Source organism: Hipposideros armiger, unplaced genomic scaffold (genome assembly GCF_001890085.2).
Source record: "Hipposideros armiger isolate ML-2016 unplaced genomic scaffold, ASM189008v1 scaffold_69, whole genome shotgun sequence".
In the NCBI taxonomy this organism is placed as follows: Eukaryota; Metazoa; Chordata; class Mammalia; order Chiroptera; family Hipposideridae; genus Hipposideros; species Hipposideros armiger.
In genome coordinates, this window is record NW_017731419.1 from 463,185 (window position 1) to 478,426 (window position 15,242).

At 39.4% G+C, this 15,242-nt stretch overlaps 1 protein-coding gene across 1 annotated transcript in view; it reads left to right on the top strand.

Moving 5' to 3' along the window:
* The window catches only part of UNC79 (unc-79 subunit of NALCN channel complex), a 188,772-nt gene that overhangs the window by 47,304 nt on the left and 126,226 nt on the right, over positions 1 to 15,242 (top strand). Inside the window, exons 11-14 of the mRNA XM_019642451.1 lie at positions 1,974 to 2,002; positions 7,316 to 7,545; positions 9,155 to 9,326; positions 10,725 to 10,955. Of these exons, the coding sequence (XP_019497996.1) occupies positions 1,974 to 2,002; positions 7,316 to 7,545; positions 9,155 to 9,326; positions 10,725 to 10,955 (662 nt within the window). The remainder of the gene's footprint in view (positions 1 to 1,973; positions 2,003 to 7,315; positions 7,546 to 9,154; positions 9,327 to 10,724; positions 10,956 to 15,242) is intronic.

Here is a 15,242-nt window from a genome sequence, read left to right on the forward strand (position 1 = left end):
TTGTCTTAAGGGAGTTTCTGTATATAGAACGGTGTTGCCAATGCCACGTTTGCTGTGCCAGGTCAGAAGGGGAATAAGGAACACCAGCAGGAAGAGCCCTGAATCATGAGACTTTTTTCCTGACACTATTACTAGCTCTGGGTTTTTAGGGAAAATCATTTAATCTCTCTGAGACTCAGTAAAATGGGGATAAAGTATATCTGACTCATCTCCATGAAAAGACAAGACCGTAATGCTTGCCTTTTGTTAGTTTTGAAAGCTGTGCCCGGTAAGTTGGCGGATCAGATAGGTAAGGTAGAATTCCTCTACCCAAGGGGAAGCAGGTATTCCAGCCACCTAAGTGGAGGCCAAAATGACAAGGAAAAGCAGTGGAAAGCAAGGAAAGATGAAAGGTGGGAGAAGCTGGGAGCATCCTGAGCACAGGTCAGGCACACAGGAAGAACTTGACGTATGACTTCAGAGGGAGATAATAAAAGAATATGAGAAAAACAAAACAAGGCGAAAGGCTTCATTTAAAAAGAAATGTAAAAACCTTATGTTACCTAAATTCTGTGAACATTTTTTAAATGTAAGGCCGTTGCTGATAATCATACTATTTCTTTGTAGTTTAACTTTCAATATTAGGTCATCTCAACCTTAAAAAATAATTTAGTGAGTTCCCTCCATCTGTCTAATGGATCAATAATGTCAGCCTTTATATCCTTCAAAGAGACATTTTGAAAAATTGTATAAGAATATCTGCCAATAGATTTGGGCTTGTATGAGGAAAGGTAACTTTCCTCCCCTTAAATTAGGCTACCTTGTTAGCAAACTTCCAATAATCTGAGGCAAAAACCATAGTCGTGTCCTAAGCTACATTTTAAATATCAGATATCTTGCAGAATACTGGTCATAATTTCTAGATAACATCTTTGGAAGAAAGTTATTAATAACTTTATTTATATAGAGATGTGCCCTCAGATTAAGATAAACTCTAAGATATCAAACTGTTAAATAACTATTAATTATACAAAACTAGCTGTAAATTTTAAAAACCGAGCTGTAAATTTCATTGATTTAACATCCACTAATTCATAATTTCCAGGCAGGTTTTGGGAGATATTTACCTTTGCTCTTTTGAATAAACTATAACATAGACTATACTGTAAGTAATAGTTTAGCCCATTTTTTGAACACTTAACTATTTCAGGGGATATGTTAACATATTCTTGGAAAAATGCTTTTCAAGTGCTCTCAAGTATTAATTTTCATGGAAACAATTGGATGCCCACTAAAATGATTTTTTATCTATTCGTTGAGGTCAGTCCTAAAGTAGACAGTAGTTTGACAGACAGCCTTACTCCAACTGGCCAATCCATGGGTTTGAAAATTGCTTTCTCTTAAAAAGTCATGCAGCTGGTTCTAAACTAGTTAAAGACTGATATAAGTTGATAGTTCGAATCTAAGTAATCCAAGTTAGCAAGTTTCTTCTATAGTTCTGATATAGCAAATCATCTCCACGGTGAAGCTCTAACTATATCACATCAACTCAGTGTCATAGTATAATTGAACAGTAGTGAACAGAAAATCCACAGACATATGGATTCGGCTTCTACCATTGGTAGCCTGTGTGATCCTCAAGAAGTCATGCTATTATAAGTGGCCCTCAGTTTTGTTCTCTGTCAAATGAGGAGGTGAGATTAAAGTTATTTGGCTTTAACATTAAAGTTACTTGGCTTCAACATGCACTGCATTCTAAGTTGTATCTGAGAAGGTTGAATTATTTGTTAGAATAGGTGAAGTATTTGTAGCATGCAGGCGTTTTTAACCTCATTGAACATAAGTAGATGATAATTTATGAGACAAGTGAGAAGCTGTTTTGGCCAAGTCTAGTGGTCATGTTACTAAGCTTGTTTTTACTCCCCTGCGTGGCTGCCCTTATTGAAAATGGGCTCTTTTTCTTTGTTGATATTTTGTGTACCTTCCCCTTACAGCTGAAATATCTGCCATATGTCAGAAGAAGGTAAGAGCAAACCATCTGTGTGGTGGGGCATGATTCGCTGTGTTTGTACGTAAATTCATTCATTGACATCTGCCTCATTTCTGCACCATGGTTTCCCAGTATGTACATGTCACTGTATTCGTTAAGGGGGACAAGAAATAATTTAGCATGCAAGATTACTATGTCCAAATGGCCTCTATTTCCATTTCTGCTTTTGCTCACCCATTTTATGCACAGTGTGTTTGATAAGTTACCTGAAATAAAAACATGTCTAGCTCTGGAATAGAACTCTAATTAAAAAAATGTTAGAATGACAGTATGATATGTGCAACTTAACTTTGGCAAAGGATATATCTTGTATGCTAAAAACCTTTATTGTTTTGAAATGGACTGCAAATAGTCCAATATATGTGTCAAAACATACTCAGACTGACTATATATGAAAAGTATTCCTTTACATGTACGTTGAATGATATCTCTAGTTAAAGATTTTGCTTTCAAATTTCCTTTAGCCACTTTTAATGACAGTTTCCCTAAACCATTTCTATCTTCTTTTTTTGTTCTAGTTGTTGTTGAAAAGTACAAAGAGAAGGTAGTATGGTGTCGTATAAAAACTTTGGATTAGTTGGTTGAGATACTTGGACTCTGGCCGGCTCTATTCCCACCTACCTATGAGACCATATACAAGTCATTTAAACTTTTTAGGAGTTGGTCATGAGTGGGTACCTTTGGAGGGCTGTTCCATTGATCTATTGCCGTAGGATAAACCATCTTAAAATGTAGTGGCTTACAACAACCAACATTTATTTGATCACAATTCTGTGGATTGTCAATCTGGGCTATGCTCAACTAGGCTTCTTTGGATAAACTCCTCTAGGCTCACTCATGTATTTTCATCACTTGGTGGTGAGGCTGGGAATTGGCTGGCCCCAGGTGACCTCACTTCCCTGTCTGGGGCCTCTGCTGGGATGGCTGGAATGGTTGGGATGATGGGGTATCTGGCTTTCCCTCTTTCCATTAGGTGTCTCATCCTCCAGGAGGCTAGGCTGGAACTGTTCATATGGCAGCAATGTTCTGAGAGAATGAAAGAGGCAGTTGAAAGGCCTTTTGAGACTGAATCTCAGAAGTCACACAGCATCACTTCTGCTGCCTTCCATTAGTCAAAGATTCAAGGAGTAGGGGAAATAGACTCCTTCCCTTTATATAGCAGCAATAATTTTGTGGTCATATTTCATCTACCTTCTGGACATAATTACTTATGCTCTCCCCATATGCAAAGTACTTTCACCGCCTCATAAGACCTTCAAAAGTCTTATCCATTTATGGATTCAGGCTTAAAGTCTATTAACCTGTTGATCTGCATCTGGTCAGGTCACTGATGAAACTTTTTGGGTGCAAATTCTCTTGATCCAGAGACCTGTGAACCAAATAGGCAAGTTATCTGTCCCCTACACACCCAAGACACAATGGTGAGATAGGGACAGGATGACAGCAGTAGACCTCTGTTCAAAACGAGGGAGAGAAAGCAGATGGCACTCACTTGTTTGAAGCAGCTCCAACCATGAATATGTCAACAGTTGCTGTCTCTGAGGATAGTGAGTATGCCTTCAATTGGACCTGGTTTTGCTTCTTGGGGGGTAGTTCCTTCAGCCATTGTTGACTTCCTGGGTCTGGTGCTGCACTCCCTGAGACATCTTTCCTTTTCAATATGAAACGGCCTATGTTGCAGCTGAGGAACTCTTTCAGTCTGCTTCCGGCATATAGAAGTGAGGGGGTCTCACAGACCTGTCTTCATGTGCAACTGTCTCTCCCCTTTAGTCTAAGCTGATGGTGCTTTTGCTAGTATGATTTTAAAACTGTGGATTTTCAGTGAATCTCATTGGGGTGCTGTGCGCCTAGAACTGCATCAATAATTCTTTTTGAGACAGTCCTTTCTGTATTTTAGGCATTTTAGTCTGCTCTTAACATCATTAGAAGCCCTGTTCTAGCTGAGAGGCTCAACTGGGCATCACCTTATATCATTCTGAAGTTCTAACAATAGATTATACAGTCATTCAGCAAACTTCTGATTTGATTTTTATCCTGAGGCTATTTCTTACTTTGAGAATCTTTTAGAAGCTGTAGAGACTTGGATGACAGTTGTATTTTCTAAATAAGCATGTTCTGGCTCTGAAGGTATACCTAACATATTTGACTCTCAGAGTGGTCAGAGTGGATCTTTTTTTTTTTTTAACACTTTTCCTTTATGTGACAGAATTATTTTTAGCAATAAGCTTCAAATTAGCACATTTTTATTACTTACCCTTTAATAAATGTTGTGTTTTATATAAATGCTAATTTGGAGAACTCCCATTAAGTTCATAACAGTTCAGAATTGTTTGAGCCTGCTTTGGGCACAGTTTGTACTTTTGGTATTACATGTTCGTGCATTTGAACTGTAGGTTTGAAATAAACATCGAAATTATAAAGATAAGAGGTAGACCTTGATTTATTTCAATTCTGTTTTTCTATGGGACTACTTGGAACTATTTATTTATGTTTAAAATTCAAAGCCATGAATGAAAGAGAGTGGCTGGTGTGAACATTTGAAGACTATGACCAGCTGAATCTGAATCTAAGGGAAATCTCTCTTAACTTTGAAATGAATCCATGTAGCTGAGTCCACATGGATTGAGACCAACTGTGGCTTGTAAATATGTTTTTCAATTAGTAGGAACCACAGCAATTGTTTAGAACTTTGACCAACCAAACATTATTTTGGGACAAAGTATTTCATTGCTGATATTATTTAGAGTTGCTGGCCCATGGTGATAGAGCAGGTTCACTTTTAGTTGGTATTCCAGATGCTAATAGATGCTGTATACCCAGATACTGCATAAGAAACCATTGATAATGTAGCAACGTAAAACAACAGCCATTTAATTATGCTTACAGGTTCTGTGGGTTAGGGATGTAGACAGGCCACAGCCTGTCTCGGCTTGATGATGGTTGAGACCTCATCTGCAAAGACTTGAATAGCTGGGGGATGGAATTATCTAGAGGCTTCTAGGTCCTATGTTTGGACTCTGGGGTGGAGTGGCTTGAAGGCCAGGCTTAGCCAGCACTGTTGACTAGAGACTTCTACATTGCCTCTCAATGGGGCTTGGCCATAGCAGAGTTCTGAGAAGCATATCCCTACTGATGAGCAAGCTTCCAAAGAGAAAACGTTCCAAGACAGTCAGGTAGAAGCTGCATATCTTTTTATAACCTGGCCTTGGGAGTCACGTAAGTATTGCTCGTGCCATACTCTCTTGGTGGAAGTAGCCACAAGCCCGTCTAGATTCAAGGCATAGATTCAAGGAAGCATACCAGAGGAACCAAACCCAAAGAGCCTCATCCACAGCTGGACTTCATTTACATGAGAAGACCTTGGACTTCCAGTCAGGAATTTGCATATGGGAAGAATGTAAATAATTTGTGACCAGAAAATAGGATGGGAAATTACAGGCCTTAAACTTCAGGACTTTGTTATAGCAAATTACGACATGCTAAACCCATATCCACATCATATTTATGTAATGACAGTGTGAATCCCAGGGGACAAAGACTAATTATAACCAAAAGGAAGAAATAAACACTAAAAATATACTCTGGGATATACCACACTGCTCGTGGTGTGGTATTGGTTTGGTGGGTGAACAGAGAAGCCCCAAACCAATAAAGATTTGTGTGCTTCCAGAATGAAATTTAGTGTGTGAAAGAGAGAAAGGAAAAGTTCTCCACTTGGAGTAGTCAGGGCTGACTTGAATGCCAGAGAAGGCCTGGGCTTCAGATGCAGAAGAAAACACTGTATTTTAACAAGTAATTAAAAAAATATATATTAAAAAGAAATAGATAATGAAAAATTTAAACTTGTTTTTATGATTTTTTGGCCTGAGTCCTGCTCAGAAAATGAGATTTCCCAACACTAGTATCCAGAGCATCTTGCTAAAATTGAAGTGGAAAAAAACCTTACTTTGAAATGGTCGTTCCAATGGACAGTTCAATACATTGTCAATGTTTTTGTTTGTTTGCTTGTTTTTTAATTTTTATTGGGTAACATTGTGTTTTTCTGGGACCCATCAGCTCCAAGTCAAGTCGTTCTCCTTCAATCTAGTTGTGGAGGGCTCAGCTCAACTCCAAGTCCAGTTGCCGTTTTGAATCTAAATAGTTGGGGGGGGTGCGTAGCCCACCATCCCATGTAGGAATCGAACCGGCAACCTTGTTGTTAAGAGCACATGCTTTCACCAGCTGAGCCATCCAGCCGCCCCATTGTCAATGTTTTGATACGGGTTTTGTGCTTGCATTCTCTTTTCTTCTATCTTTCCAAAATAGTTGTCATGGAGGGTTCTCAAATAATGGCTTAGTATCTTATTTCCCTTAGACGTGTTCACATCTTTCTAGGCTCTATTGAAAGACTGAAAAACTCTCTGGACACAAGACATGGAGTACATGGTGGTGGCACGTCTAACAGGCTTGGGGCACATGCTTTTGTGGAGGTCAGGGATGTTTCCTGACAGGGCTTCGCTGCCTCGCTCCTCTGCCTCTTGTCAGGGCAGATCTGACACTAGCCCCCTGGAACTTTGGAATCTTATGCTGCTCCACATTTCTCATTTCCATCACTTCATCTTTCGATTCCTTTCCTGTAGATGTCAGTGGCTGACTCTATATGAAAGGTTCTTATTGCGTTTTAATGTTACCGTAGTGTCATTGACTATACTTTAGGTCTTGACAGAAGGGGTGCTGGCAGGAGTGGAAAGGCCTGCTTTTGGGGCCATCAGCTCAGTGCAATACATGCCGACCTGTCGCTGAATGCAGCAAGGACAGATGAGCTGCCATGGAAATTGGCTCTTTCAGTGGTGGATAAAATAATTTTGAAAGGTTATGCTGGGTGTTAAAATTGTTCTTTTTCTATGCTGATGTGCTGTGATGTGCTCGCTCTGGACCATGGTTTTAATTTTTTTCTTCATATTTGTCCTGAGAAACTCTTGAAACGTTAACATGAAATAATCCTGAAGGTCTCCCTGCCCCCACGACTGAGGTAACTTTACAGAGGGCTTTTCAGCACAGTTGTACTCATATGCAGAACATTTCTACCGCTTACACTAGTAGAAACCACTTCTCACCTTTATTTTTAACTGTGACTGGAATCTAACTGGTTAGAAATGACCTGCATTTTGGGAACTAGTGGCACTTCAGAAACGTGCTGCCATTTCCGGTGGCCCGGTAAGCTTCCATTCATTCGAATTCTTAGTCCAGTTTACCTCAGCGATTAATTTTAATTGATTTCGCTTTTTTTTTTTTTTTTGCCTCTAGAACTGCAGTTCCCATGTTAGGAGAGCAGTTGTCACCTGCTTTTCAGCAGGGTGCTGCGATCGCCATGGAAACAGGCCTGTTCGGTACTGCAAAAGATGCCACTCAAACCATCACAGTAATGAAGTGGGGGCTGCCTCGGAGACCCACCTCTACCAGACCTCCCCTCCACCCATCAACACTCGAGAATGTGGTGCTGAGGAGCTCGTCTGCGCCGTGGAGGCCGTGATTAGGTAACAGGCAGTTTATTAGTAGCTTACTCCGAAAACACCGTCCTGGTTTTGAGCCACCCTTCTTGCATTGAGGGGTGTAAATTTCAACTTCAAGTTGCAATGATGATGTTTTAATTCATTCATTCAACACATTTTTATCGAATGGCAGTTATGTGCCAGGCATGAGTTAGGCACTTGGGGAGGCAGAAGAGAGTCAGATGTATTCCCTGCCCTCAGGTGAGCATGGAGTTGTGATTCAGAATGGTGAGCACAGGGATAGCACAGAGCAGAGGGTCTTAGGGAAATGAAGTGGGGGCACCAATCAAAGTGAGAGGTAGGGAATGGGGCTGCCTGAGGCTTGACTGACAGCAGCAAAGCTGGGGAGAGCTCTAGGTAATTCAGTACGGGGGTCAACCAGAAGCCTGTGGAGTAAGACAGGCTCCTGGCTTTTTCTCCTTCTGTCACATGGCAGAGATGGGAGCTTTAGAAATGGTGACGCCTGGACTTGTTCTCTTTTTGTATAATATTTATTGAGGCAAGATTTTTAAAAATTAAAGAAATAATAAGTTTTAAGGATAGGAGCTAACTAAGTCTTTTCTGTTTCTTTTTTCCTACTGGATGACACATGTAGAAATGGGATGAATGTTTGTCAAATAAAACATTACAGAAAGTCTGGAAATAGAAAAAAAAATCATTCATGCTGCTGTCATCATCATTCATTTTACACATGTTCTTCTACTTTTACTCAAATGCATGTTTTATTTATATTACTGTAATCACAGGGTATCCACAATTCTTTTTAATATAACATTATACCATTAGCTCTTTTCTATGTTGTTGTACAGTTTCCATATTTATCAGTTTTAGTGGCTACATAATATTCGTCTAGATTATTTTTTCCACCATTAAATATTTAGATTGCTTCCAATTTTTTTTCTATTAAAAGTAACTGGTAAATATTTTTGTGCATAGCGCTATTCCTGTAGTTTTTATTCTCTTAGGGTAGATGACCAGATGTGGTTGACTGGGTCAAAGGGTATGATTATCTTATTGGCCTTTGATACATTACCAAACTGATTTTCCAAGTGTGTTTATGAATCGATGATGCCAGTAGCACTGTATGAAACTGCTAGTTTTTGCTACACCCTTGTCAACACTGGGTATTATTTTTTTAAATTGTCACTTGTTTAGCAAATGGAAAAAGGAGTCTTTGTTGCTCATGTTCAGGTTTCTGAATACTAGACGTTGAATATTTTTCCATTTGGGTACAAGTTCCTCCATCTCTCCTCGTATCATGCATTTGATGTCCACAGAGCTTTACATGAGACACAGGGGAAACATTGACTTCTAGTGGGACGGGTGCTGAGCCAGAAGCCAGAAGGCATCAGTTCTGCTTGATTCTATTGATTGGAGGAAGTAGCCTCTTTGTACCTCAGTGTGTTCATCTTTGAAATGGGATAGAGTACAGAATAGTCAGGAAATCAAATTAGGCTTTTTGAAGTAACTCCCACCAATTTAAAAGACAGCAACCAGTGATGCTTGAGTACTTATGAAGCCATTGCTCTGCATGGGTCACAATCTAAAATGTGTTTTTCCGATAGCCTCACTCTAAGTCTGTCTTCATTGGCAGCTTGTTGAAAGAAGCCGAGTTCCATGCTGAGCAGCGGGAATATGAGCTGAATCGCCGGCGGCAGCTGGGACTTTCCTCTTCCCACCATTCCCTGGAGAACGCTGACTTTGACAACAAGGACGATGATAAACATGACCAGCGGCTACTCAGTCAATTTGGAATATGGTTCTTAGTAAGAAAGGAGTTAACTGTGTTCTACGTTCTTATTTGTCCTTCCAACATTACACTGACGAGGGATTGCTCCTTTCTTTTTTTTTTTCTTTTTCTTTCTATCTTAATTTGCCTTTTTTCTCCTTTTTTTTTTTTAAAGAAGATAAATAGTGAAAAACCAACCTTAGCAATGGGACTCTGTACTCTAGGACAGTGGCACTCAACTCTGGGGCACACATTCGATTTACCTTTTAAAAGGCTTTTAAAACATGACAATGCCCAGCTTCTACTCTAGAATCTTGGGAACTTTTGAAAAGCTTTCTAGTTGATTCTAATGAATAGCCAGGTGTTGACACCTCTGTGCCAGGCCCTAGGCGGTTTGAAATGCACCTTTTGCCAGGAAACAAATGGGAAAGTTGCTAGGGTATATCATGACATACTGGGTTCAGTATGATTTACCCATCTTTCCCATCCCATTGTAGGTATACATGAAAACTTCCTTCCAAGCTCTGTTTCTGTGGAGCTTTTTGTGTATTTGTGGCAAGTCTGCCTACAACCAAAAAAATTAGAGCCAAACTAACACAAGGAATTTGATGGCTACTGACTGATTCAACTGCCACATTCATTTAGTAAGGATCAGGCATACAGACCCAAAGTATCAAGCAAGCAGAACTGGCCGGTCCTTCAGAGAAGCGGACTTTTGTTTTCACCCATTAGAGACATGCATTAAAGTCTCCATGGTGATTCATCTCTTTCATATGGTTAACTGAAAAAGTCTTTTTTATTAACCAAATTGGGATTTCATTGTTGATTTCACATGTCTTATTCCTAGAATTTATTATCGAGTGACACAATGACTATTATTGTGAACTCTTTGAAGGCAAGGATAGTGTTTTATTTATTTTTTATATTCCTGAACCCTACTACACTGCTCAACAAAAGATTAGTTAAGAATGATTGAATAACTAAATGAGTTGTTTTAAAAATTCTGTTTATAATACAGTGAATTGGGGGGCTCTAACAGAATTACTACTGATAGAAATTCTTAGCCAAACCTGATCCTGTTAGAACTGAAATGTATACAGTTGTTTTTTCACTGAAGATATTTATGAAATCTCACTCTATAAACTTAACTTTCTAAAAGCATTTATCTAGTGCAGATTACTTGTATGTCACATATTTCTTAGAGGAGAAAACGCTTATTGGAAGATGCAATTCTTAAGGGGAAATTACTGTTGCAATCCACCTCTCCCTGTAGAGAGGAACATAGTTCCCAAGATAAGTGATCCACCATTTAGAAAATTGCCTGTTTCAAATGGATTACCTGGGTCATCATTTTTTCCTTTTGTCTTTAAATGAACATACAATACTTATGTAAAGATGGATGGCGGCTGAATCAGTCTAATCTGCCTGTTTCCAGGTGAGCCTCTGCACGCCCAGTGAGAACACGCCCACAGAAAGTTTGGCCAGGCTGGTGGCCATGGTGTTCCAGTGGTTTCACTCCACAGCGTACATGATGGATGATGAAGTTGGAAGTTTGGTGGAAAAGCTGAAGCCTCAGTTTGTCACCAAGTGGTTGAAGACAGTTTGTGATGTTCGCTTTGATGTCATGGTCATGTGCCTTCTTCCCAAACCAATGGAATTTGCCAGGGTAAGTGGAGGCCCACAGCGTGGACCTGGTTGGAAGGGAGGACTTGGGGAGAAGCACTCCCTAAGCCGATAGAGTGTTATCAGGTCTGTAGAAGGGGAACAGATCTCTGTATTTTAGTCAACATAGCAGAATGAGTTTAGTTTAGGAACTGCATTGTGGGTGATGTCCTGCTGCGATGTTGGTTTGGGACGGGGAAGAATGGCAAGACGAATGTGTGAGGTATCTTTAAGAATGTAAGGAATATTCTTTCCTGACATTGCCGAATATTTTTATTAAGAAACAAACAAACAAAATCCTCTCTGTGTGGTATCTAGAACTCAGTCTTTTTCAGGTCTGTAGTCTGTGGAAAGGCTAACATTTGACTAGGGACAATTTCTGGGGTTTTACATATATTTCTGTAGATGAATGATAGAAGCCTCTGCCCTCCCAATTGGAATGCCAAAAACGTTTAGGAACTGCCCAAATGCTCCCTCTGGCTTGTAGGATATATTTCTCTGTGCTTACCCTTTTGCTTCTGCCTCAGTGGATCACCAGCCTCAGATGTACAGCTGGGAAGACCTCGTATTTCTTGACTACAATATAATTTGTGTCTAACCCAGAGTTAGTTTTTGGCAGCAATATGTGAAAATGTTTTTCAAGGTATTTTCTAAGTTTTATTTTTATTTGTGATTTTTAAAACATTTTGGTTTGCTTTCAATAAGGTCTTGAGGCAGTTTTCAGTTTAAATAAGACATTTAAGAATAAAACAGAACACAAACCGTCTAAAGGCACAGCTTTTATTAGATTTCCAGGACGCAAGCTTTCTGTGCACTTATCAAAATACACTTCTTTCTTCTGTGGTGCCACCTACTGACTCACATATAAAATTGGAATTATTTTATTTTTTTATTTTTTATTATTTTTTAAAATTGGATTTTTGTATACTGGAAATTCCCGAATTCTTGGCATTCTTTGACTGTGTTGATATGTTTTTTTCTATTATAATTTCTTTCAGAATAGTAAAGGGCTGGTGTGAAGATAAGAAGATATGATTATGTTGGAAGGAAAAGTTTTCCTCTTCTAACTTGGGTCTAGTGGTTAGGGGCTTGCATATTAACTGACAACAGACATATTAATAAGAGAAAAAACAAATTTTATTTAGGCTTATATGCGGGAATACTTAGAAATGAGTAGCTCCCTCAGTACCCACAGGTAAAAGGTTTATATACCAAACTTAATGGGGTTTGGGAGAGTAGGGGAGTATAGGGGATGGTGGTGGTTAGCACTTGAATGGGAAGATATGGAAAGTTCTTTTGGGTTTTTTGATGCTAATGGAACTGGGTTGTGTGTCCCCACGGAAGCTGAAATCACAGGAAACTCACTTTGGAGTGGGTTAATGGAAGCTGTATTTTCTGGAGGCTCTACTTTAGTCAGATAAGGGAAGTTTGGATAAGGTTTCTTTCTGCATCTTCTTTAGTGCAAATGTTTTCACTTTAAAATAATCTTTCTACAAATTCTGGGGGTGTAAGTGGGTCTCCACATTTCTCCCGTCTGAAACTTCCCTAGAAGTTTTCACTCAAAAAAGAAGCTAGGCTGATTGCTGTGGAGAGAAGATTTGGGTTATGAACTACACGGTGAGAGATCTGTAAAGGAGGAAAAGAGCAGAGGTTAGAATAAGGAAACAAAAAGAAAAACAAAGATTAATGGTTAAAGTAGACTATACACCTAGTTTCTGAGACCAGAGTGCAGCCAGTCAAGATTTTCAGATGTCGGGCTCAAAGCATCTTTAGATGATGGAGTGAGAACATGGTGTCACAGTCATGGTTATTTCCTGGACCAGAGCATGGAAGGTGGTGATGTTTGGTGAACTTCCTGAGCGGCCTGAACTGCTGCAGTAAGTCCTTTGTGGTTTATGTCAAGTCATCCTGCTTCAGTTTGCAGGGCTCTGGGACGAGACAGCCTAGTCTGAAGAAGCACCAGGGCAGTCAGGTTTTAGTTCTTAGTGACACCAAGTTGGGAGGGTGGGAGAAAAATTGGAAGTATTAACGATTGACAAAATGTGAAAGACAGCAGGATCCAGTTTACAAAGAGGTGAGAAATAGATGAAACGCACTGAACAGGACTAGAATCTGATAACCCGCAAGGTTTTCAGATTTTAGTTTTACATAAAATTTCTTCCTCCAATCACTCCCATTTTGATCCAAGATCATCAAAGTAAGATTACTCTTGTTCACAAAATAAGTCTAGCCTCATTAAATTTGGCCTGGTTATTTACGTAAGTGCAGCAAGAATGGTAACTGACCACATAGGCCTTTTTAATTTTGTTTTGCCGGTACTTTTATAAACAATCTCAGATTGAACTTTTAAAAGCTTGTCGAGGTTAGGATGACAAGCCAAGAACTTGTCATCATACTTCATCTGCATTACCTATAGATTTGGGTAAATTTCTCTTTTCTTGACTTCCCCCAAATATTCTAAGTTTCCTGGGCTTGCCCAGAAGTGACCTTTCTTACTTGCCTGTAGGCTGGGAGCCCCATAGGTCAGGTACCAGCTGGTTTTTCCAAGACGGCTTTATAACATTGGCATAATGTTCAAACTTAATTCCTTAAAACTTTCAACCTTAGTCATAGTGTCAACCTTAGTTCCTTAAAACTGTCTGGTTATATCTGATTCTATGCACATCATTCTCAAATATGACATGCTAGTCAAAGCTTTGGTAATAGAACCAGTTTTTCCAATTATGTCCTGTTACAAGGAGAACAGGTTCTTATTGAACTTGTTCAAATAACTGCATTGCTGTGAAAATAAGAATATTCAATAAGAGTTTCTGAATTCTGAGGGATCAGATAAGGAGAAAAAGACAAATGTTTCTGTGTGTGTGTGTGTGTGTGTGTGTTTTCTTTTTTTCTTTTAACTAAGGTGTAATATACTAAATTGCTGTGCGTTATAGATAGCTTAAGAGAAAGCGTATATCCAGAAAATAGAGCAAATGGAACATTAAAGAACCAGCAATGTTCCAAACAAAACCCCATAAAAAGGATTGTCTTTCTTCATCAGTTCATTTAATCCCATATAATTAATTTTTGTTGTACTTGGTTTTGAGTTAGCAGTTTTATGAACCCATCGGCTTCTTCACTTGAGTTCTGGAATGTGTACTCAGTCCAATGGTATGGCCGTATCAAGGAAATAGCGTCCAGCCTATAGAAAAATTTTGCAAGAGTTTATGAGCCAAAATTTTGAGGATTTTCCTGGAAGCAAACTCTCAATGGATTGAGAAGCTGCTGCAGGCAGTTTTGCAGCTTACTTTATATACTAGAATCAAAGGAGATGACATAAGGGGGAGGGTTACATGAAACCCATTAGAGGTAGGTGAAGGGGGCGGGAGAAAGTGGGGAAATCTCTGGGATCAGATAAAAAGCAAAATGGAGTAACACATACTTCTTTTGTGGTGGGTACAGGATAGTTAATAATTAACATTTATAGCACATAGAGATGGTATGTGAGCAACAAGATAACAGTGAGGGTTCTGTGGTCTCGTGCTCTGGTGCTAGTGGTCGTGCCTTTGGGGGGTCTGGAAAAGACAATTACTCTGACATTTCAAAGGTATGTTATCCTGGATGCACACAGACAGTAGACAGGCATCACTTAAGGTAAAGACTGACCTTTGTCAAGGAAGCAACAGGCCTAGAATGTGACTATCCACCATAACCCACTTAACTAGGAATTTTTATGTTCAGACTATCCTGTGTGGTTACTTTTGGTCACGGAGTTTGTAAGTCCTGCAATGCACCCACTCTCCACCCCCAGCTTGTCAGGTTTAATATATGACCCCTTTTTCGTTTGGTTTCAAACTTACTTAAGCAATGCCATCTGAAGCCTATACCCCAGGTTACCTGTCACAGCCCTTTACATGGGTCTCAGAGATCGTCCTTTCTGCTGAAGATGAAGCATTCTGGCTGGTAGCTAATTACAAGAGCTTTCAGGAAAACATCAGAATAAAACAATAACTATCTATGAATGATAAAGGCTTAAAATGGTTGTGATTAAAGATCTGATGAGAATAACTGGAATTATGATAACATTATACTGTTGTCTACTCTCAGGCCAAGCAGCATAAGGACCGTTCATGAACAGAAAGGGCACTGAGAAATTTCTAGGACTTTCATATTATTCCTGAAATATTTCTTTTTTTTTTTTTTAAAGATTTTAATTGGGTAATTGGGGGGATGGGAACAGTGCTGGGGAATTAGGGGAAGGGGAACAGACAAGTTGCTGTCGTTTTGTTCTTCAATCTAGTTGTGGAGGATG